General features: G+C 48.4%; 1 protein-coding gene across 1 annotated transcript; it reads left to right on the top strand.

The window, feature by feature from the left end:
- The first annotated feature begins 891 nt into the window (after nucleotides 1–891).
- Nucleotides 892–20,681, top strand: HEMGN (hemogen). Its single transcript, XM_002708161.4, has 5 exons — nucleotides 892–965; nucleotides 6,300–6,432; nucleotides 8,759–8,852; nucleotides 15,215–16,587; nucleotides 19,982–20,681. The coding sequence occupies exons 2-5, from the start codon at nucleotides 6,354–6,356 to the stop codon at nucleotides 20,086–20,088; spliced, it is 1,653 nt and encodes a 550-aa protein (XP_002708207.3). The 5' UTR covers nucleotides 892–965; nucleotides 6,300–6,353; the 3' UTR covers nucleotides 20,089–20,681.
- Nucleotides 20,682–24,777: the final 4,096 nt, after the last annotated feature.

The following is a 24,777-nucleotide window of genomic DNA, read 5'->3' as shown; positions in this document are numbered from 1 at the left end:
TGCCTCTGCCTCTCTGTAACTCTGCCTTTCAAATAAATAAATAAATCTTAAAAAATGTGATATTTAGCATAAAAGAGGCTCAAATCAAGTATGATTATAACTCCAAAAGGAGTTTCCTACCTCTTGGTAGGAAAAGGCCATAGAACAGAATGGTTAAATCTGTGAACTTGAGAGTCAGACAATGATTCTGAGGTGTGGGGAGCAACTCGGACTAGACTGTTACTGGAATTAAGACTTATTCTATGCATCTGCTCTCCCACAATATGGCGCTGAGAAGGGAGAAACAGCTTCTACACAGCTGCCTCCAGTTCAACCAATAAACTGTAGGACCTGCTCCTGATTGGAGGAGAGCAGCGTACTCGGCGTGTGGGTAGCAGAGTTGGGATTGGTGGAAGAGGACTATAAAGGAGGAGAGAGACAACATGCACCAGGAACATCTAAGGGGAACATCTAAAAGGAACACCTGTGCAGCCCCCGAGAGAGCCGGCCGGCGGTGTGCCGCTCCCCCGCGGAAGTGGGGAAAGTGGCTAGGGGGAACCGCCCTTCCACGGAGGTGGAAGGGACGGTAGCCAACCCGGGAAGAACCAGCAGCAAACCCGGGGAGGGCCGAGCAGACGAAAGAACAGCACAGGGTCCTGTGTCGCTCCTCCACGAAGAGGGGGAGCGACACTGAGGCCTGACTTTGTCATGTGTGAGCTTATGTGATGATGTAGGGATATAATTTAAATTTCCTGAAACCACAATTGAAGCCATGTTGTCCTTATCAGTGGAGGAGGGTGGAAGTCACTGGGAGGACCAAGTGAAATCATGCGTGTAAAGTGTCAGGCTCCCATTATGAGTTTGCAGAGTGGCTAAATGTCATCAGCTCACCATGCTCATTGTCGTCATCAGCGTCAACGTCACTGTGACGGAGGCACTGCTCTCCAGATAGGCAGACCTGGAGAAGAGCACTGGCCAACCAGAAGGTACGAACTCAGGCTCTGTGGGTGTCGGGGGCTCACGGCCCACCGGGAGGGCACATGGCTCCATGTGCTTGCTACGCTGGTCAGTTGCAGGAGAGTAAGGGGTGAGGAAGTTGGGGAGTGGGCCTTCAGTGTCAACCTGAGAAACGTAGCCCTCCTTTGCAGGCCATTCTGAGACTTTACAGGAGTCTACAGAGAATGGTGACTGTGCAGAGGCAGCTGAAGGAGGGGTGTCCTGGCCGTGTTGAGGGCTGGACTGGGGAGGGTGAGGGGTGATGGGAGCAGGTACAGCTCTTCTAACCTGTCCATGGCGAAGTTGAGGCCCCTGTCTGGGATGGTGATGTGGAATGGGGAGAGGGAATGAGCATGTGGGACCATGGGAAGAAGGGACTGAGAGATTTGTATGTATTCGGCTGGATCTGAGAGACAGAGTGAGGTGGCAGACCAATGGGGATTTACCAAACTGGAGAGCCATGGGCATGGTGCTACCAGCCCAAAGAAAGCAGGCACAGGAGAGTTCAGTGTTAGGGGCGAGGTAAGATTGCCTTGGCCTTGCTGAGTTTGAGATGTGGTGGGACGTCCAGCTAGGGGGTGATAGCCAAGAGACCCTTGAGAAGTGACCTCAGAGCTCAGACAGGGATGTAGAAGTCACCTGTGCAGGGGCAATAGCTACAGGTATGAAGTTGGATCTCTAAGAGGGGTAAGAGTACATAGAAAAAAAGTTCAGGGATTCATTCTCGGATCAGCGCCTCTCACGGCTGAAGGGAGGGAGAAAAAAAGCTGTGAGGATGGAAGAGGAAGGGAGGTGAAGGACACAATCAGAGAAGCCCAGAGCAGAGCGAGTTTCAAGGAGGGCAGAAGCGCTCCAAGGGATCACAAGCTGCAGAGAAGTTCAGAGAGAGAGAAGGAGACGTGACCGCTGGGTTTGGCCATTGGGAAATTGACGACTTAGGAGACAACACGTGGAGGACGAAACGAGGTCTCAGATGCAGAGGCAGGAAGTGGCGTGGGACAGAACGGAGGTACTGAGAACACACTGTTGGTTCCAAAAGTTCAGGAATGGAGGGACAGAGAGGTGGCAGTGGCTCAGGGTGCGAGCAGAACTGTGCTTGTGGCGGACCACCACCACTCACCAATGCTCCTTCAGAGACCTTCATTTGCCTGTACTTCAAGCAACAGAAGGCAACCCTGGCGGGAGGCAGCCAGGGGAGGGACTGCGGAGCAAACTGGGTTGAGAGGCTACAGCCGTTCTACGGGGATGGAACATGTTATCAGCGCGAGCGAGGGAGCATCTGTCTTACCAGAGACAGCTCATTTATCATGCATCAGCAGAAGGAGAGCGAAACGAGAAACTCGCCTTTCCCACTCAGGGAAACAAAGCTTGATCCACGTGCTGGAAAGAAAGGAATAAAAACACAAACAAACAAAAAACAACAAGAAACCCAAAAACAAGTGTGCAATGTCTTCCTTCCTTTGACTCTGCCACCCACAGGGATTTTAGGACAAGGCTGGGTGTGTGTCCTTGGAACCCTCGGACAATGCCATCCACACGCCCAAGCTTAGGGGCCTCCTACCTGCACGGTGCTTCTCATTTTATAAAAAGCTCTCTGGATCTCTTTTATCCCCGCGGAATCCCGGTGAGATACTCCTCTTCTCTGTTTCACAAGGGATGGAGCGGAGGATCAGAAAGAGTGGAAGAGATTTCCCCCGAACTACACAGCCAGGAAGCGGCACAGCCCTGCACTCCCCCTCCCCCCCACCCCTTGCAGGCTTTCAAATACCACCCACAGGGTCTTCATGGGCGACACTCTAGCCACCGTGTGACCAATCAAAGCATGGCAGGACTCTCATCACCCTGGTTTGGGGGCCCTCTAATGCTATCAATAGAGCCTGAACCGACACTGCTGTGGGGCGCTTTTATCAGGTCACGGCTTCCACAGAACAGTGTCCAGTACAGGGCTGAGCTATTTTTCCTCTGCTCCCTTCTCACCCACATCCTAAAGAGCCCTGGGGCAGGAGTTCTGAGCACTGTGTTTCCTGGCTTCCAACTTCTGTCTGCATCAATCAGGCTCTGAAATGCACTGACATGGCCTCAATGCTTACACCTGCTCCAAAAGGCCAGGAGGCAGGAGAGGGACTCCCTCCCCTCCCCTCCCCTCCCCCCCCTCCCCCCCCTCCCCTCCCCTTCTTCCTTCTTTTGGTTTTAGTAGGAAGAGGACCAGAGCTAGGGGCTGAAGGGCTCAGTCCCGCTCTAGGACCTTGGTTATATTTATACCATTCAACACCCTGAGCACCAGACTCCTGATCTGAAAAATGAGGATAATAATAGCTGCTTTGTCAGCCTGCTGTAAAGATCCAATGAAACACTTGTGAAAGGAGGGCTGTGTGCGGGGCTCCGTCTCCTGCTGCAGCCCCCTTGAAATTCTCCGTTGTTTTCGAAGGAGTCAGGTGTTTTCCTTTTGCACAGCCTGTCTTTCCTGGATGGACTCGGCCAGGTCACTGAACCATCCTGAGCTCCACCTGGCTGGACTGCGAGGACTGTCCTCAATGCTTCCTTTACTTCACCTATTAGCAAACTTCAGCGCAGCAGAGCGGTCGGTCCCTCCGCCTTGAATCATTTTTCCCATGTGGCTTCCAGGTCGCCACCCTTTTCTGGTTTTCCTCTGCCTCACTGGCTGCTGCGTTGCTGTTTTCTGCCCAGCATGGAGCTCCTGCCCATCTCCAAGCCTGCTCCTCCCAGCCCTCCTTGTGCGCAATCTAACTCCATCCTTCCAGTTGCTCGTACCAAACCCTTGACTCCTTAGTTCTTACCCACATCTGATTTGTAAGTCCCTCCAGCATCTGACCCCTGCCCCACCAGCACCTTCCTCCAAAGCCTTCATCGTCTCCACCTGGACCACTGCAAGAGCCCTCTGATGTTCCCCCTGCTTCCACCTCTGCCTGCATCCTGCACAGGGAGTGGACTGCTCCTTGCAACGTGTAAGCCGGACACATCACTCCCCTGTCCTCCACACCATGACTGTCCCAGGGTAGAAATCCCTACAAGGGCAACAGGCTCCTTCCCCGGACCCATCTCCCTCCCTCGTCCTGTCCTCAGGCCATTCCTTCGATGGTGCTCTCTGCCTGGAATGGCCCCTTTCCCCCGCCCCCGCCCCCAGTAATGCTCACCAGTCACCCCATCCGTCAAGCCTTCCCTGACTGCGCCACTTAAAATAGCAGCCACCACCGACCTCCCCCTCACTCTTTATCCCATCGCTCCTGGCTCAGCTTTTCTCCAAAGCACCTGTCACCATCTGAGACATTAATATTTTATTGAGTGGCTTATTGTTTCCTTCACCCCCATTAAAACGTAAGCCCCGTGGGGGCAGGGACTGCCTTGTAACGGCTGTGTCTCCCGCACAGAGGAGCGTGTTGGGAACAGAATGAGTGACAGTCGGAAGAGCTCTGGGACAGAGGATGGCATGCCCGTTGCTAAGTCACAGCAGCATCAGCCACTCCGAGAGCACCAGTCCTATCCCAGGCTGCACATGCAGGACACTGGCCTTGCACGTGGGGAGGGAAGGCATGTGCAGGGACTCCTGTGGGTCAAGCCTCCCCCAAGAGTGCACTGTAGGGATAGAGCGGTGACTCGGGAGCGGTAGCTGCCCTCTGGGAGTTTGTAATTTAGAGGGGAGTTCCGTGCATAGATGCAAATAACTCTAGAGCAAGGCAGCATTTTAAACAATATCTGCTCCTTTGTGCCCAGCATCTCTCGTTCAGTCTGGTAAAGACTCAAGTTTTCTACAGAGAGAAGAGGCCGTGGCCCATGGCCTTAAAGTGACTCTGGGGCTATGTCTGTCCCAAATTCCCGCGCCCGCCTGCTTATCACGGCAGAGACACCTTGCCCAACTTCCAATCTAGTTTGTTCCATGATGTCTATGCTCGCCTCTCCACCCAATATTGCCTTCAATTGACTGTTAACTTGAAACCCCACCCTCTTAGGAGTTCCTCCACACTGCGCTCCAGATACAGGGCAGGTGGAGCAGGAGTGGAATCAACTTAGAATGGTTGTCACAGGTTGCAAGGAACCTGAAGACTGTGTCTGTGCAATGAAGATGCACCTGCTAGCTCCCAGACGAACCTGCAGTGCCCGGAGCACAGAGCCTTGCTCAGCAGGTGGCCACGGGGCGTTCAGGGAAGTTTTCTGGCTCAAGGGCTCTCTCCCTGGCTCAAGGTCACTGAGTGACAGGAGAATGACAACAAGGAACTCAAACTCTGTAATTCTCTCTACTCAGAGCACATTGTTAACCCTGCAGTCTCCCAGCTGGGAGACCGGGGTGGGGTTCCTGGCTCCTGGCTTCAGCCTTGCCCAGCCCCGGCTGCCCGTGCAGATGACGTCAAGTGTCCCTTTCTCGCTGAACCATGATCTGCGGGGCCTCCCTGCTGCCTGACCAGGGTGGGTGGCCGCGGGGAGAAAGCCTGGTTCCTTTGATTTCTCTTTAATTCCTGGAACATAACATGGTCATTTTTGGTTGTTTTGAGAAATCCTTTCTGATCTTGCACTGGGGTGGATTTCACTAGTCATCTTCAATCACCTGTCTGTGGCTGGGTGAGCAAAACAGGGCACAAATATGCTCTGAATTCCTAATTTGGCTCCGTAGGTCTATTATCCAAGTCACAGCATAAACTTCAAGGCTTTACATTATTTTGCAACAGAGTAAGGTGAAAAAAAAGTCACAGAGAAGAAATCCACGTAAGATTAATTTCACACACGAGTGTGGCACTCTGCACAATCTTCACAACCATTACTCACATTTCCACATTCACGAGAACTCGTATGCAGTAGGCAAGACAGCAGTTATTTACTGGTTTTGTTAATGGGGGAAGAGAGTCACAAAGAAGGGCCGTAACTCAGCCCAGCCACTTAACTACATGGAAGCAACACCCTGCCTTCCTTCTACAGGCGGCCACCTCCATCTGTCAAAAGGGACCCCTCCCCCGCCCCCACCACAGCCTGGTTTGGCACAGTCTTGAGGACAGAAGGCATTTGGCATCCTAGAAAGGAATCCACACACTTCCTGGCGGATGCAACCCAATGGCTGCGGTCCTGGGGGCTGTGCGGTGGCCGGCCGGCTGTGGCCCGGGGCTCCCTGTGTGCTGGAGGGCGAGGGCTCGGCCCAGCCATTTCCCCTCCTCACACCTGGGCAGTGCGATAAAGAAAGCAAGAATTAGCCGCAGCTGTGGTCCAACCAGATAACGCTCTAGGCGGGAAGTCAAGTGACAAGCGGGCTTGTGTGCGTGTTTTTTTTTTTTTTTTTTCTTCAGTAAGTGTTAGTTGCTCTTGGTGTTTTAAAAAAGCTTTTAGGCTGCTGGTGGAAGTCAGACCAAATACCAGGACGGCAGTGCAGCAAGATGGATTTGGGAAAGGGCGGATGTCATTCGAAGCCCCATGAGACACCTGACACTCACCGAGGAGAGACCAAGTCTCCAGGTAACGCAAGGGACCTTCACGGGGTGGCTGTGGGTAGGACGGGGCTATGAGTGCCTTCCTCTTCCTGCTGGGTCTGGCATAAAGGGGCCATCATTGAGCCTCTTCCTATACTCTTGTGTGGTAAGATTCTAGTGAGCCAGAGGAACATAAGGTGGCAATAAATGAATTCTTAATATGACATGCACATGAATGAAAGCTAATACTCAACACTGACGGTTGTAGCAGGACAAGAACGGCCCGCGCTCCTTGGATGGCGTAAGTGTGGTGTAATTTTTCCGGAGGTATTGGCGGTCGGTGGTGAGAACCATGGTAGTGCTTGCTCTTCTGAACCACTGAGCTCTCAGCCCTTGGATCTGTCCTAAAGCAGTGTTTCTCAAAGGGTTTGCCCAAACTCTGGGCCTAGAATGGTGTTTTAGAACTTTTTGTTCCTTGGCATTCTGATTAGCGTTTAATTTAGAATAAAAATTTGAAACACATAAGGCTAAATATACTGGCTTACAAAACAAAAAATTGTACTAAGATCAGCTATTAAAATAAAAATATTGTGTTGGACTGGTGTTGTGGTATAGAGGGTTGAGCTGCTGCCTGTGACGCCGACATCCCCTGAGAGCTCTGGTTCATGTCCTGGCTGCTCCACTTCTGATCCAGCTCCCTGCTAATGCACCGGGGATACCAGCACAAGACGGCCCAAGTGGTTGGGCCCCTGCAGGAGACCTGGGTGAAGCTCCCAGCAAGGGCCACTGGAGCCATTTGGGGAGTGAACCAGTGGATGGAAGATCAATTTCTCTCTCTCTCTCTCCCTCTCTCCTTGTAACTCTGCCTTTCAAATAAATAAATCTTTTTGAAAATATATTATGATAGAATAATACAAAGGGGCTTCAAAAGTTCACGGACAATGGAATTACAAGATATTGTACATGTTCCGTGATCTTTGTGAAGACTCTTGTATTTGTTCTTATTTATAATTGCACTAAATAATAAGATGAAGTGGTGGGTCTACTAATCATAGTATTAAATCAAATAAATCATCCAGTAAGTGATATCTTAAGGTATCTGCAACCACTGTAATGTGATAAGAAAAAAAAAATCTGTGATTTCCTTTGGTGTCAAAGTTGTCACCCAGTGCTAAAACCACCGTGATTTGTTAGCTGTGTTCATCACGGAAGAAAATTGGTAAAAAGTTGGTAAAATAAGCTTCACTTTCTCCCTTAAGAATGAGTGGAGCCACCCACGGGGCTCGTTCTATGCTCTGGGCGTCCCAGGGCAGGTCTGCAGCACACCACAGACTCTGAAAGTTCTACTCGCAGACCCATTAACTCTCCTCAACCCTGGGCGGCAGCAGAGGCTTTTGCATAGCTCCCTTGCTATTCCCAAGGACTTGGAGAAACACTGTGCTAAGGCAGAGAAATCCGAAATGAAAAAAAAAAAATAACAGGATGCAAAGAGTAGACTCGCTGTAGTACTGTTACACAAGGCAGAAAACAACTGGCGACAGCCTAGATGCTCAGTACAAGTGGAGCGGCTGGTGGATGAGGAAAAGGCAGCTAGGCCAAGTATCATGCATCATTGAACTTGAGATTGTGAACATTGTATTGTGGGAAAGTTCTTATAGAACGTGAGGTTGAGAAAGGTAAAGTTGTGGCATGCTCTCTTACAACTCTGAACAGGATAGGGCCTGGTTGGAATGAGGACTAAACATGAAAACAGGTTATCATGATCCAGTAGAACACGCCTGATCTTTCCAAGTACTTGTTCCACAGATAAAATTTATTTTGAAGAAATGCACATGTTAATAGCACGTGCCATGTCTGAATAGGTCTCTGACGTTTTGAACAAAACATTTATGTATTTATTCAAAAGAGTGACAGAGAAAGAGTCAGAGATCTTCCATCTGCTGGCTCACTCCCCAAATGCTCACAGGAGCCGGGGCTGGGCCAGGCCAAGGCCAAGGAACTCCATCCTGGTCTCCCACTTGAGTGGCAGGGGGTTAAGTACTGGAACCTCCATCTGCTGCTTCCCAGGCACATCAGCAGGGAGCTGGATGGGAGGCAGAGCAGCCAGGGCTTGAACCAGTGCTCCGCTACGGCAGGGAAGAAGCCCAGGCAGTGGCTCGCCTTGGTGTGCCACAATGCCTAGCCCATCTCTGAGTTTTTCATTCAAAGATGTTGTCTGGTTGTCTGCCCCAGGCTCACTGTAGTGCTTCAAGGATAACAAAAACATGGCCGTTGTCCTCAAAACTCTAGGAGAAAAACCCAGCACAGGGAATTCTGCCACTCTGCCACTGATGCCACAGCTCATCATGTTCTCCTATGTTCTTATCCCACAGAAGTCACTGGAACCTGGATTTTGCGAAACAGAGAACAACTCCGGAAAAGAAAAGTGGAAGCACAGGAGAAGCAGACTTTGCAATGGCTGCTGGGGTATGGTCGCCACCAGGGAGAGGGAACGGACCCCTACGGAGCAAATGTGGCACGTCCAGTAGTTCAGGACACTGGCTTGCACTGCATCTCATCTTTTCCACACTCCTGAAAATTGGCCACTGTCATCTCTGTTTTATGAGAAAGGCAATCTAAGTCTCCAATAGATGAAATATCTCACCTAAAGCCACACAGTACAGTGGTGGGAACAGAAACTTTAGGCCAGGTGTCTTCTAATTAAAGCACTGGGCAGCTGTCTTACACTGCGTAGAGGTCTGGGGTTTCACTACTCTGGACATCTGGACACACAAGCATCTTGGTGTTGGGTGTGGGAGATATCCTAGAGGAAGCTCCCAAGAGCCTTCTCCAAGTTTCCTATTAGTAAAATCCTTTGTTCAATGAGTGTGATTAACTCTCTGCAGAGTAAACCAAAATGTGGGCTGTATGTGAGTGGCGAAGAATTTGGGAGTTCCGAACTCTCGGACTCATGGCGTGGAGCACAGGAGCATGAGTGTAAATCAGGTAGCATCTAATTGCTTCCATTTAGAATATGACTGTGACAACAGGGGCCTTGCTTGCTCACAGAGGGAAAAGGGGAAGGCGCAGCATCAAAGACCAGCATTCATTTCAGCTGGAGTTTTCCACCCTGGTGCCATTGATGTCACGGGGAGGCTAGCGGTTTGTCGTGGGACGCTCAGTAGCGCTTGCTGGCCTCTAGATGCCCATAGCATCTCTCCACCTCCCACCCTAGTGTGGCAGCCAGAACGTCTCCTGACACTGTCAGGTGTCTTCTCGGGTGTGGTGGGGAGGAGAGAAGCGAATCTCGCCCAGTTGAGAACCAGTGACGTCAGCGCAGCACTCTTCCTGCAAAAGGGCTTTCTCACTCTTCCCTGTCCCACTCCGGGACTGTCTGCTCTGCTCCATCAGCCGTGTCTAGAACACCACTTGGCTTATGAGTGATTGGTAGGTGGGAGAATGATGCCAGGCCAACGTGGAAGCTGTGGGTTCATGTGTTTTCCTAGGAAAAAGGAGCCGGAATAGTGGGACGAGAATTTAAACCTTTGGCAGGAAAGGAAAAAGCCTTCAGGCAGGATCCTCTCCAGCCTGCATCCGGGGCTCCCCCGACCCAGAGAAGCACAGCACCCGCCTTGCCAGGCTCTCCACCAAGTGGCAGCTGGCACTTCCTCTTGCGCTCCCTCGGGTGGCTCAGCGCTCTGGTCTCAGCGTCCGCAAGCCTGCAGTGATGCTGGCTCTTCTGCATTTTTCACTCTCCTCTGAGCCGCCTCCAGCCTCAGCGAGCTGCCTGCCTAGGCCCTCCGCGGTTCCAACGGCTGTTTGCATAGGGGTTTGAGTCTTGTCCCAGGCATCTGTGCTTGGGTCCTGGGGTAGGTGAAGATGAACCAGTGAGCTTCCATAACTCCACACCCGCTAAGCAACCTTCTGGCCAAGACCTGGCTTCCCTAGTGCTTGCCTACAGGAAAAGAGTGCGCTCATTTGCCTGCCCAATGATTCTCTACTGTGTGGCTCTGTTTTTCTCATGGTTGATTTAGGTTTCTCCCTCCAAGCCTGGTTGATGAGCTCTGCCCCTGGTGCATGGAGCTGGTCTCGATGTCCTGCCAGCATTAGTTTGCTAAGCTTATGGGCTGAGGAATTCACTAACTGATGGCACCTTGGTGAGGCCACTGGCTGCACTTGCTCTGGTGGCACTGGGGAGGGTGCCCTCTCTTCTCACCTCAAAATAGCCTATGCAGTGAAACCCTAGTAGTTTCAGAGAGAAGTGGTGGAGTGCCAGCAGAAAGAGCCTTGTTCTTAGAGCCAGAATGAACTGGATTTGAAGCCTGGCTCCCCTATTGCCTACCCATTGACCTTGGCCAAGTTACTCAACTCCTCTGTGCCTTAGTTTTGGCATCTGCAAAATGGAGATAATAGTATCTCCTGTGTAGGTGGGGAAGATCATTTGAGCTATCAGAAGAAGTAGTACTTGAAGTGTCGTATTTGACACATAGGAAGCACTTGTGTTCCCCATGCTAATATTAGAGGTATGCTTTTATGCCATATTTGAATAATTTATTCATGTAAGTCATGTGTAATTCTTAGACCCACCACGTGAAGTTGGGCAGATGTTATTTGCCTCTCTATACTTATAAATGAGCCATGGCAAGGGGAGGCCAAGTGCCCACAATCTTGAGAGAGTGCATACTCAAGCTTAGGTCATAAACATATACATATACGTGTGTGTGTGTGTGTGTGTGCGTGCGCTTTATTTATTTATTTGAAAAGTAGAGTTACAGAGAGGCAGAGGCAGAGAGAGAGTGAGAAAGAGAAAGTCTTCCATCCGTTGCTTTACTCCTCAAATGTCCGCAATAGCTGGAGCTGGGCATATCCAAAACCAGGAGCCAGGAGCTTCACCCAGGCCTCTCATGTGGACCATCTTCTCTGCTTTCCCAGGCCACAGCAGAGAGCTGGATCCCACTGGGACTTGAACCAGTACCCAAATGGGATGCTGGCCCTGCAGACAGCAGCTTTACCTGCTATGCCACAGCACTGCCTGGTAGTCAAAAAACTACCAGGGAAGACATGGGCCATTAGATCTCATAGAGAGATCTACATAACTAATTATTTAGTGTTTAATATCTAGAGGGAAAAATAAGTGTTTTCTGAAGAACTCAACTCTCATCTTTTTTTTTTGGTAAGCTGGCAATAAGAACTTGGTCATTTATCTCTTGTTACCTTAGTTACTTTGAGTAATAGTTCACAGTGCTGAGTGCATACTCATCATCTTCATATTTCCTGTTTCTCTTCAGCTCTCTTTTTAAAAAGATGTATTTATTTGAAAGGCAGAGTTACAGAGAGAGGGACAGACGGAGAAGGAGAGAAAGTGATCTTCCATCTGCTGGTTCACTCCCAAAATGGCTGCAATGGCTAGGACTGGGCCAGGCTGAATCCAGAAACCTGGAACTCCATCCGGGTCTCCCAAGTGGACAGCAGGGGATCAAGGAGTTGGGCCACCTTCCACTCCTTCTCCCAGAACCATTAGCTGGGAGCTGGATCAGAAGTGAAGAAGCTGGGACACAAACCGGAGCCCATATAGGATTCCAGTGACACAGATGTTGCAGCTTTATCCTCAGTGCCACAATGCTGGCCCCTCAATTTTTAAAATATTTATTTATTTATTTGTAAGGTGGAGTTACAGAGAGAGGGTATGTATGAAATAGAGAGAGAGACAGACAGACAGACAAGAGTTCTGGTTCACTTCCCAAATACTGCAACAACTGCGGCTTCCCAAGCCAAAGTTAGGAGCCAAGAGTTTCAACCGAGTCTCCCACATGCGTAACAGGCACTTGGGCCATCTTCTGCTGCTTTCCCAGCTGCGTTAGCAGGGAGCTGGATCTCATGTGGAGCAGCCGGGATTCGAAACTGGGCTCTTATGGGGTGTTGGCATCACAGGTAGTAGCTTAACCCACTGTGCAACAACACCAGCCCCTGTCTTTACTTTTTTTTTTTTTTACTTTTTTTAAAAAAAATTTTATTTATTTGAAAGTCAGAGTTACACAGAGAGAAGAGAGGCAGAGAGAGAGAGAGGTCCTCCATCCAATGGTTCACTCCCCAATTTGCCGCAACGGCTGGAGCTGTGCCGATCCGAAGCCAGGAGCCAGGAACTTCCTCCAGGTCTCGCACATGGGTGCAGGGGCCCAAGGACTTGGGCCATCTTCTACTGCCTTCCCAGGCCATAGCAGAGAGCTGGATTGAAAGAAGAGCAGCTGGATCTCGAACCGGCGCCCATATGGGATGGCAGCACTTCAGGCCAGGGTCCTGTCTTCAATTTTTAGTATTTATTTTTTACTGTCTTCTCACATACATATCTTTTTGATATTGACTTCAAACTGGTTTTGGCAAGGTACTCTTTTAAAAAACTTTCTGAGTATGCAAAATTTTTAAGCACAAAAAGTAGAACAAGATACACATGCTTTAAGTGTGCAGGCATGGTGAGCACTATTAAAGGTAGTCGACATACTGATTGTGTCTCCAAAGAATGTCTAGCTTTTGAAAAATATGGCTTCTTCAGAAACGGCTGCAGGACGAGGCGGCCTATGGGCCTTGCCTTCAGCTTGGTCCTCACACTGCTCAGCACAGGTGTGTTAAGAGGGAGAACTTTCCAGTCCTGTGGTCTGTTAGAGAAAGCTCCCTGGAGCAGGTAGCACAGAACAGCATTTCAATAGGGTTAGACGAATGATGAAAGGCTTATTTATAGTCCCTTCCTCCCACCCCCCGGCCCATCTGTATTAGCCATCTGTATTTGGTTATATTTGCAGTGCCTAACAATTTGTCATTGGCTGCAACTTCCTTGCAATCCTTTTATCTCCTAGATCTTTTGTCTATTAAGTAGGAGTAGGTAGAACATGGCCTCTTGTGTCTTTCCATGGGGCTCCAGCAGTGCTGCAGCTTTGGACTCAGCTTACAGTGTGTACTGTAGCTACTGTGCATTCTTTGTACAAGATACTGTATTAGATAAGCAAGACATGGTGAGGGTATTTCAGAAAGTTTGTGTAAAGTGGAATTCTGAATCTATTTTGGCACACAAAAAAAGAAATCTATGCCTGTAAGGGATCTTCAGAAAGTTCACGGGAAATGTGTATTATGAAAAAACTGCATGACTTTCAAAGTTTTTTACACCAAAATAAGCTTACCTTTCAGTTCCATTTTCCATGACCTTTCTGTGACCTTTCTGAAGTGCCCTCTTATGTCATACATGCAGCCAATGCAACCTGCATGGATGAGGAGCCATGTCTGGGCTGCAGGTCCAGAAATCCATGGGGTCAGTTTACCCAGGGAATAGTGGGCGAATTCACACGGACTAAACCCAAAGAGGCCAGTGTGGAAGCCAGAATGCCAATTTATTAATCTGTAATGGGAGTAATCCGTTTTCCATAACCAAACTGTAAGTAGGAGGGCACTCCAAGAAAGTTCATGGTGGTGGGTGTTTGGCACAGCAGTCAAGTTGCTGCTTGGGATGCAACCATATCCCATTCTGGAGTGCCTAGGTTCAAGTCCCATCTCCGCTTCCAGCTAATGGACACCCCGGGAGGCAGTAGATGATCGCTCAAATACCAGGGTTCCCGGTGCCCATGTAGGGGAGCTGGATGGAGATCTGGGCTCCTGGCTTCAGCCTGGCCCAGCCCTGACTCTTGCATGCGTTTTGGGAATGAAGCAGTGGAAGGAAGATCTCTCTCTCTCTCTGTCTCTCTGACTTTGAAAAAAAAAGTTTGTGGAAAAAGGGAATTAAGGGACTGGTGTTGTGATGCAACAGGTTAGGCTACTGCTTGCAACGCTGCCATCCCATATCAGACTGCCGGTTTGAGTCCTGGCCGCTCTGCTTCTGATCCAGCTTCCTGCTAATGTGCTTGGGGAGGGGAAGGCAGTGGCAGATGACCCAAGTGCCTGGATTCTTGCTGCCCATGTGGGAGAACAGGATGGAGTTCCCGCCTCCGTGTTTCAGCCTGGTCCCAACCTGGATGTTGTGGCCACTTGAGGAGTAAACTAGCAAACAGAGGATCTCTCTTTCTCGCTCTGTCTCTCTCCTTGTTTAACTGTTGTTCTGGCTTTCAAATAAATACATAAATTGGGGCCAGTGCTGTGGTGTAGTGGGTAAAGCTGCTGCCTGCAGTGCCGGCATCCCATATGGGTACCGGTTCAAGTCCTGGCTGCTCCATGTCTGATCCAGCTCTCTGCTATGGCCTGGGAAATCAGTGGAAAATAACCCAAGTCCTTGGGCCCCTGCACCCACATGGGAGACCCAGAAGAAACTCCTGGCTCCTGGCTTGGGATCGGCGCAGATCCCGCCATTGTGGCCAATTGGGGAGTGAACCAGCAGATGGAAGACCTCTCTCTCTGCCTCTCTATCTCTCTGTGTAACTTTGATTTTCAAATGAATAAATAAATCTTTAAAAAAAAACAAACAGATAAATCTTAAAAAATAACAAAAAAGTGGAATTGAAAGATAATTTTATTTGCTGCAAAAGTGTTTTTGAAATCCGCAGTTTTTCATTGTATGCATTTTTCATGACACTTTTGAAATGCCCTCCTATATGTTGTTACACACACACACACACACACACACACAAAACTTCACACTTTCTGGAAGGTTCCTGGAGAGCCAGGCGTTAGCGCCACCATGTTCTGGGGTGCATTTGTCGTCCTAACAATTGAGAATGCCTAGCCCTGCTCCTTTGTTTTACAAACAAGGAGACTGCAGCCCGAAGAGATCAGGGACTTGTCCAGGGTTGCCCAACAAGGCTGTTCAGTACAAGCATTTATTTGAATTCTGTAGCCCATTGCTGACAATCCTATTTCTGATCTCTCCACAGAGAACAGAAAAAACGCAAGTGGCAGAGTACAGGGAAAAGAAATCAAAGAGGCAGAAAGAGACAACAAAATACTAAACAGAAAGGGGAGCCTCAGTCCCAGGTAGAAGCAATGGAGAAAGCACTGGTACCCAAAGAGAAAGAACCGGAGCTTCCTGGAGGCGTGACGGCCTCTCCCCAAGCGGCCTCCCCACAGCAAGTACAGCAAGTTATGCCTGAGGAGGGTTTTCCTGAAATACGCCAAGAAAGCACAATGGCCCAGGAAAACCCTTCCAAGTACCAAGAAGTAGTGGTACAAAGCCAGCCTTCTGACACCTGCCACGATACAGCCGCCCCTGAAGACGCTTCTCCCCAAATGTGCCCAGAAACAGCTGGACTTCAGCACCACCCTTTCACAGTGCGCCAAGATGTGGCCGAGCCTGGAGACTCTCCTAACGTGTGCCCAGAAAGAGCTGTATTTCAAGTCCACCCTTTCACAGTGCGCCAAGACGTGGCCGAGCCTGAAGACTCTCCTAACGTGTGCCCAGAAAGAGCTGTACTTCAGGTCCACCCTTTCACAGAGCACCAAGATGTGGCCGATCCTGAAGACTCTCCTAACATGTGCCCAGAAAGAGCTGTACTTCAGGTCCACCCTTTCACAGAGCACCAAGATGTGGCCGGGCCTGAAGATCTGTCTCCTGGAACGTGCCAAGAGGCAGTCACACCCCAGACTCTTCCTCCTGCACCATCCGAAGGCAGAGCCGGCCTGGAAGGGTGCGCTCCTGAAGCACCCCCCACACCAGATGTGCCCCAGGGCTCTGCCCCTGACACGCACCCCCAAACAGCTGGAGAGCAGTTTGATTCTGAACCAGATCAAGGGATCCCCGACACGGAAGGCTTCTTCCCTACAGCACAGGAGGTAGCTGTGCCCAAAGACCTTTCTACAAAAACACACCAAGAAACAGTGGAACCTGAATATTTTTCTCATAAAACCTGTAAAGAAATTGCTGGGCCTAACACCCCCTTACATGAAACAATCCAAGAAGTACCTGCTTCTGCCATAGATCAAGAACCACCTGGCCTGGCAAAATCTTCACCTGAAGTGTATCAAGAACCACCGGAACCTGCAGAATATTCACCTGAACCAGAGCAGGAACCACCGGAACCTGCAGAATATTCACCTGAACCGGAGCAAGAACCACCAGAACCTGCAGAATACTCACCCGCTATAGACCAAGAAACACCTGGGCCTGAAGACCTGTCTACTAAGACCTACAGAAATAAGGATGTGCCTAAAGAATGCTTTCTAGAACCAAACCAAGAAACAGGTGGGCCCGGCGCTCAGGCTCCTGGGGTATACCAGGAAGATGCTACGGAAGTTTACGCTTTTCTTCAAGGTAGGGCTGTTCACAGATCTCCCTCAGTGATTCGCGGTCTCCTTTGGGGATCCCTCGTTATCTCAATGGATACTATGATATTGGTTAGTTTCAAGTATGAAATATTTTTTATGCAACCAACATCCTACTTGGAATATATCCAAAAAGTTAGGAGAAAACAATTAAAAATGCAAACATGCACAGTAGGTACTAGGATATGTACTTTCCATTTTGAGAAATTACAGTCATTGAAATGAACCTTTAATAAAGGATGAATTTTGGACAAAATATTTTAAAGGACAGTTAAGTGTAGATTAACAAGGAAGCGTGATGAATGAAGTTTTCCTGGGAAATGTGATTTTCTTGATAAACCAAAGGCAAGTAAATTAGGGGGACAAGGTACCAAAGGAAGCACAAAGGTGTAAAACGTTGTCTTATTACTAGGGAAGTCATACTTGTGGGATTTGTCAAGTTTACCAAAACCCCTTTCTATTTCAATATATGTTCTTGGAAGGTTTTTTTTTTTAAGATTTATTTATTTATTTGAAAGTCAGAGTTACACAGAGTGAGAGGAGAGGCAGAGAGAGAGAGAGAGAAGAGAGAGAGAGAGGTCTTCCATCCGATGGTTTACTCCCCAGATGGCCGCAACAGCTGGAGCTGTGCTGATCCGAAGCCAGGAGCCAGGAGCTTCTTCCGGGTCTCCCACGCAGGTGCAGGGGACCAAGGACTTGGGCCATCTTCTACTGCTTTCCCAGGCCATAGCAGAGAGCTGGATCAGAAGAAGAGCAGCTGGGTCTCGAACTGGTACCCATATGGGATGCCGGTGTTTCAAGCCAGGGCTTTAACCCGTTGTGCTATAGTGCCAGCCCCGTTTTTTTTTTTTTTTTTTTTTTCCTTAAGCATAGCATTTTGAAAATAAGGTGACCCCTCTTTAAGTTGCCTTGCATCAGAGACCTGAGAACCTTGCTTTTCTTTGTTCAATACTGTGGACAGCTAAGAAGTGGGCTGAGCCTATCAGATCATGGTTACCTAAGAAATTGTTTCCTAAAGAAATCCCTTTAGTAGCTTCTTGGCTTTTCCTCCTCAAAGCTGAGAACAACAGAAACACGGTGTGTGTTGGCCTCCAAGTCACATAGCATTTGAGGAATACTTAAATGAAATAAATTATTGTAAAAAGCAGACAAACTTGGGGACAAGTATTTGGCGCAGCAGTTGGGCCCCTGCTTGGCGCACCCACGTCCCATATCCGAGAGCCTGAAGCAAGTCCCAGCTCCTCTGTTTCCCATACAGCTTCCTGCTAGGGCGAACCTGGGAGGCAGCACGCGATGGCTCAAGTCCTTGTGTCCCTGACCCCAACATGGGAGATCTGGATGGAGCTCCTGGCTCCTGGCTTTGGCTATCGTGGGCATTTAGTGAATGAATCAGCAGATGAAAGAGCTCTCTTCTCTCTGTTTCTTTGCCTTTCTGAAAAAAGAAGGAAAAGAAAAGAAAAATTAAAAGAAAGACTATGTGTACAACTGGAGACCCTGCTGGAGACGCAGCTGTCATGGACACAGTGCCCTGATTTCTAGCAGTGTCCGTCTGAACCCAGCATGGTTCTTATGGGAACTTACTTAGTGCTCATTTTATTTTTGGTTTTGTCTAATCAAACAAATAGGGCTATCTATCTTTGCTGATCATAAATGTTCATTACGATAAACTAAAGTGATGCAAAAGTGTACATAGGGTAGAAGCCCCCTGTAATGGCATCTCCCGTTTCCAATCCCCATGTTAAGGTTTTTTATTTATTTACTTATTTTTGACAGGCAGAGTGGACAGTGAGAGAGAGAGACAGGGAGAAAGGCCTTCCTTTTGCTGTTGGTTCACCCTCCAATGTCCGCTGCGGCCGGCGCATTGCGCTGATCCGAAGCCAGGAGCCAGGTGCTTTTCCTGGTCTTCCATGCAGGTACAGGGCCCAAGCACTTGGGCCATCCTCCACTGCACTCCCGGGCCAAAGCAGAGAGCTGGCCTGGAAGAGGGGCAACCAGGACAGAATCCGGCGCCCCGACCAGGACTAGAACCCGGTGTGCCGGCGCCGCAAGGCGGAGGATTAGCCTATTGAGCCACGGCGCTGGCCAAGGTTTTGTTTTAACAAATGAGATAATACAAGACATTCTTTTGTGTAACTTTTAAAAGTTTATAACATATACAAATGTTGTAGTCATCTTTGTGACTTTTAAAAAAAGATTTATTTATTTGAAAGTCAGATTTTTTATTTTTATTTTTTATTTGACAGATAGAGTCATAGACAGTGAGAGAGACACAGAGAGAAAGGTCTTCCTTCCATTGGTTCACCCCCCAAATGGCCGCTACGGCTGGCGCTGCACCAATCCGAAGCCAGGAGCCAGGTGCTTCTTCCTGGTCTCCCATGTGGGTACAGGGGCCCAAGCACTTGGGCCATCCTCCACTGCCCTCCTGGGCCACAGCAGAGAGCTGGACTGGAAGAGGAGCCACCCAGTGCCCATATGGGATGCCGGTGCCACAGGTGGAGGATTAGCCAAGTGAGCCACGGCGCCAGCCCCAAATATTTTATCTAATTTTTAAAATTCAATCCTAATTGGATCAATACAATATCCTCATGTCATGTGTATGTGTGTGTATATATATATATATATATATATATCATATATGGAAACGGAGGCACTGCAAGTTAAGTTTGTCAGATTATTTCCTTTAGCTCAATCCCTGGAAGCCAAATGGCTGGGTCAGAGGGTGCTGCACGTAAGGCCTGGGTATGTTCAGTTAGACGAGGCTCCAGATATATAGCGATCACACAGCCCAGGAGTCTGTAACCACTGTTCGTCCTCCACACGCCTGGCAGCACTGCACATGAGGGGCATTTTAAAAGCTTTGTATCTCTGCTAGGTTAAAGGAGAAATCCACCCAATTGTTTAAATTTACACTTTTTTGATTTATGCTACTAGGCATCTTTTCCATGGATTTGAATGTTTTTTGAGGATTTCCTGTTTGAAGACTTGTCCCATGTAAAATTTGTGATGTTTTCCATCAGTTTTGAAAATTCTCTTGAAAAATCGCTTTTGAAACTTTACCCAAGCATATATTGTAAATATTTTTTCAGTTGTTGTTTATGATTTAGTTATGTTTAGAGTGGGTTTTGCCACACGGGATTTTAATTTTTAGATAGTGAAAATTTCAATCTTTCCCTCTATGGCTTCTGGATTCTATGTCCTACCTAGAACCCTAAGATGAGAAAAACACTATTATTTCTGTATCATTTTATCCTTTAAATCTTTAATCCATCTGCAGTTTGCTTTTATGCATGGTGTGAGGCACAGTATGCCCCCTCCCAAACGGATGGGCAACTGTCCCAATGACATGCATTGAATCTAGTTTTGTGTTTTATTTGCTTTTACAGAAACGAAAGAAAAATCCAAAGAAGTAGCAGCAGAAATAGCAGCAACGCCAAGCATCTCTCAAGAGATTCGTCCAGAAAATGACATCTATAGCTATGTTTTGTTTTAACAATACTCAACGATAAAGTTGCAGTCCAGTGGAACAGTCACCTGAATATTTTGTGTGATTTTTCTCAAAATATTGTAGCCATTTCTATATTTTAATTTACCCCTTTTCCATATCTGACCATAGCTTAAAGAGATAACTAACTTTTTTTTTTAGCTCCTCCGCATAGACAATCTCTGGCTTTGTGCATGTGTGTGTGTGTGTGTGTGTTTATATGTGTGTGTATGAATGGTGGGTGGGTAGAGGTAGGAAGAGACAACTAAGGGAAGGGAAAGGACTGAATCATTGTGTTTTTTTTCCCTCTGAGAACAAGCATTTATTTAATTCTTAAGAGCAGGTAAGTGAGTAAGTCTGAAAACTTAAAATTTGGGGAGTTTACCGTTTTCTTGTATACTTTACTCAGTTATTAATGTAACAATAACATTAGGCTATAGTTGGCTCTTTTAGTTAAGAATTCTCATTCTGGGGCTCCTGAAAAGATATTTTGGAGGGATGAAAAAATGGAGTTTACTTTTGTGTTTGAACTTTGATTTCTTATTTTTACCTTTTAAATATTGCATATGTGCAAAATGTACATTAAATCATTATTACATGTTTACCTGTGTGGACAGCATCATGTCAAACATGGGGGCAGGTGAGCAGGCCTACACAGCACATGGCCCTTGCCCACGAGCAGTTAATCTGTTCTCATGGGGGAATAAAGCGGACAATGAATAATTGTGAAAGAAAATAGCACATGCTAGTGCCATCTGAACAGTAGATGTATTAGCAGAAATGCTCACTTCTTGCTGGAATGACCTAGAGAATTCCACGTGAGGGAAGCCTTGCAAGATGGAGAGGATTGGTGTAGGTGAGGGCGACAGCAGCATTGCTGTATGTGACACAGAGAAGGGGCGTGTTCAAGACATGCTCAAGAGAACTGCACGTTAACCACGGTCAATGCTGTGTGCCTATGGAATAGCAGGCATGCATGCTATGAGTTTTTTAGTGGACAGCTGATCTATTATAGAATGCAGAGAATTTTGCACACCCAGCAAAGAAGTGTATCACTTGTTAGGCAACAGGGAACTAAGGAAGACTTTGGAATGATGGAGTGGCAGTTTTAGTATTTGAGGATATTCATCTGGTGATAACGGACAAGATGAACTGAGAATGGCAAGAGACTGGGGACCGAGTGTGTGTGTGGTGGTGGGGGGACAGGAAACACAACTGTTTAGGAGAGGAGGGCATCTGAAAACCTCCCCTGCTATTTTGCTTGTTTGCAGTTTTCTTTCTGCTACTGCAGAGGACTGAAAAGAAAGGTTTTTGCAAATCAAGGTTCATTCAGCAATTACCCAAGCTCCCCACCGCAGGCTTTGTGCTAGGTCCTAGGCAACACTAAAGAACAAGACAGGAACCCAGTTCCTCCGGCACTTGTGGTACAGAGCAGGCGTTCTCTCAACCCTCACAGCACAGTAGAAGCACAGGGGAGGATTTTGAAAATATGGAAGCCTGGATGCTTCCCCTGGGAACTTTTTTTCATTTTAAAATTTATTCATTTAAAAGGCCAACTCAAACAGACCACATATGTCCCATCCACTGAGTCGTTCCCCAAATGCCTGCAATGTGTAACAGCTGGGGCTGGCCAGGGCCAGGCTGGCACAGGGAATCAGGAATGCAATCCAGGTCTTCCACGTGGGTGGCGGGAATTCAATGACTCTCACTCTGCTTTAGCAAGAACCCTGGAGGCAGGAACCAGAGCAGGGCATCAAACCCAGGTACTTTGATGTGGGACTCATGGCATCTTAACTGCTAGACTAAACACACGCCGCCGCCCCCCCCCCCATCATCCATCTCTATTTTCATGTCATTTGAAAGGCAGAGAGACAGAGATATTCCATCTGCTGGTCCATGCCCTCAAATGCCTGCAATAGCCAGAGCTGGGCCAGGCTGAAGCCAATAGCCAGGAACTCCCACGTAGGAGGCAGGGACCCCAGTACTTGAGCCGTCATCTGCTGCCTCCTGCGGAACAACATGAGTATGAGCTGGGTAGGAAGCAGAGTAGCTGAGACTCCAAAGCAGCTGCTCCAGTATGGGCATCCCAAGCAGCAACTTACCCGCCATGCCAAACACCCACCCCCTAATAGTCCATCTTTGGAACACCTCCTGTCTTAATTTCTTCTGCCAGAATGGGTTAGAGAAAGTCAACTGGAATCTCAAGTTCTATCAGTGCTGTGTGAAGATGAACTCAGTCCAGGAAACTAAGATCCAAGGGCTGTGGAAGGAGCTGGCAGAGGAATGTAGTCTATTCCCTCTGCCTTTAAGGGTCCTTCTGCTTGCTCCCTGTGCACACGCAACCTCTGCTCTCGCCGTTCTCATTCAAGCACCAATGTGCAGCTAATTTTTTTTTTCTTTTTTAGTGATCTTGGCTTAGAACTTTGAGGTCCCAGTCAGAATTAAAGTTCAGCTAGAATCCATTTAGGGCTGTGTGGTGCTGCCCTCTTGGAAGTTCATGAGCTCTGTTTACATCCAAAATGATGTGTGAGAGGTGCCAGGGGTTAATTCTAATAAGCATTCTTCACCTAAAAGAATCACTTTTCTGAGAAGTGTTTTTCAAAGTACTGCAGGCTAAGGACCACTTGTTTGAAAGTCATTTATTTATTTTTATTTTATTTTATTTTATTTACAGGCAGAGTGGACAGTGAGAGACAGAGAGAGACAGAGAGAAAGGTCTTCCTTTGCCTTTGGTTCACCCTCCAATGGCCACCACAGCCGGCACGCTGCAGCCGGCGCACCGCGCTGATCCGATGGCAGGAGCCAGGTACTTATCCTGGTCTCCCATGGGGTGCAGGGCCCAAGCACCTGGGCCATCCTCCACTGCACTCCCTGGCCACAGCAGAGAGCTGGCCTGGAAGAGGGGCAACCGGGACAGAATCTGGTGCCCCGACCGGGACTAGAACCCAGTGTGCTGGCGCCGCTAGGCGGAGGATTAGCCTAGTGAGCCGCGGTGCTGGCCTGAGAGTTATTTAGCTCTTTATAGATTTACTTATTTATTTGAAAGAATGAGAAAGAGGGAGAGAGACAGAGATATCTTCCATCTGCTGGTTCACCTCCCCCAAATGGCTGCAAAATCGCGGGCTGAGCCAGACGGAAGCCAGGATCTTCATCCAGGTCTCCTATGTGGGTGGCAGGGGCCCAAGTATTTGGGCCATCTTCTGCTGCTTTCCCAGGATCATTATCAGGAAGCTGGATCAGAAGCAGAGCAGCCAGGTTTCCAGCCAGCATTTGGATATAGGATGCTAGGGTCCACAAGTAGTGGCTTAACCTGCTGTGCTACAACATAACTCCCTAGTTTTGTTTTCAAAAGGCATATTCCTAGGTCTTAGCTCCAGAGAAAGGGTTAAGTTCTACAAACTAGAAATAATCAGGGGTTGGCATTGTGGCATGTGGTTAAAGCCACTGCCTGCAATGCTGGCATCTCTTATGGGCAGTAGTTCATGTCCTGGCTGCTCCACTTCCAATCCAGCTCCCTGCTAATGGCACAGGAAAACCAGCACAGGATGGCCCAAGTGTTTGGGCTCCTGCATCCATGTGAGAGACCCAGATGAAGCTCCTGGCTCCTGGCTTCCACTTGGCCCAATGCTGCCTGTTGAAACCATCTGGGAAGTGAACCAGCAAATGTAAGATCCATCTCTGTAACTCTTGAATAATAAAATATAAATCTTTAAAAAAAGAAATAATCATAAAACCACCAGGATAATGAACACCTCATAGAAAATAATAAAAGTGTTGCATATTTAAGTTCCTGTTTTAAGAGAAATCTTACCTTTAAGAGGTAGCAATGTCAGTGCCGCTGCTCACTAGGCTAATCCTCCGCCTACGGCGCCGGCACACGGGGTTCTAGTCCCGGTTGGGGCGCCGGATTCTGTCCCGGTTGCCCCTCTTCCAGGCCAGCTCTCTGCTATGGCCAGGGAGTGCAGTGGAGGATGGCCCAAGTCCTCGGGCCCTGCACCCCATGGGAGACCAGGAGAAGTACCTGGCTCCTGCCATCGGATCAGCGCGATGCGCCGGCCGCGGCGGCCATTGGAGGGTGAACCAACGGCAAAGGAAGACCTTTCTCTCTGTCTCTCTCTCTCACTGTCCACTCTGCCTGTCCAAAAAAAAAAAAAAAAAAAAAAAAAAAAAAAGAGGTAGCAATGTCCTTCATTAGTGTCTGCTTTGCACATCCGTATTGTCAGAGTTGGTATGACCATCAAATGCCTACATGCCCTCCAGCAGGGTAACTTGCTGGGACACTGCTTTTCCCACAGTGCAGCCCAACTAACACTCTCAGCAACAGCACCACCTAGTGCCAGGTGCAGCTACTCCCACTCAGTGTGGATAAACCCCATGGTTCCCAAACCTGTTTGTCCAGCCGGGCAGAACTGTTGCTTCTTTTCCAAGTTGTCATGTAGAAAGACCTGCTAGAGGACGCTATTTAATTTGATCAACTAAAAACATTTCCTCTTTTAATCTGTGGTTCTTTTGTTGTTGTTAAGATTTATTTATTTACTTGAAAGGCAGAGTTAGAGAGAACGAGGGAGAGAGGACCAAAGGAGATAGAGTGTGTCCATCCACTGGTTTATGCCCCAAATGGCCACAATGGCTGAGGCTGGTCCAGGAGGAAGCCAGGGGTCCAGAACTCCAACTGGGTCTCCCACGGGCTGCAGGGGC

The sequence above is a fragment of the Oryctolagus cuniculus genome, chromosome 1 (assembly GCF_964237555.1).
Source record: "Oryctolagus cuniculus chromosome 1, mOryCun1.1, whole genome shotgun sequence".
In the NCBI taxonomy this organism is placed as follows: domain Eukaryota; kingdom Metazoa; phylum Chordata; class Mammalia; order Lagomorpha; family Leporidae; genus Oryctolagus; species Oryctolagus cuniculus.
Note: the sequence above shows the minus strand (reverse complement) of the source record. Positions and strands in the feature narration are given on the sequence as shown.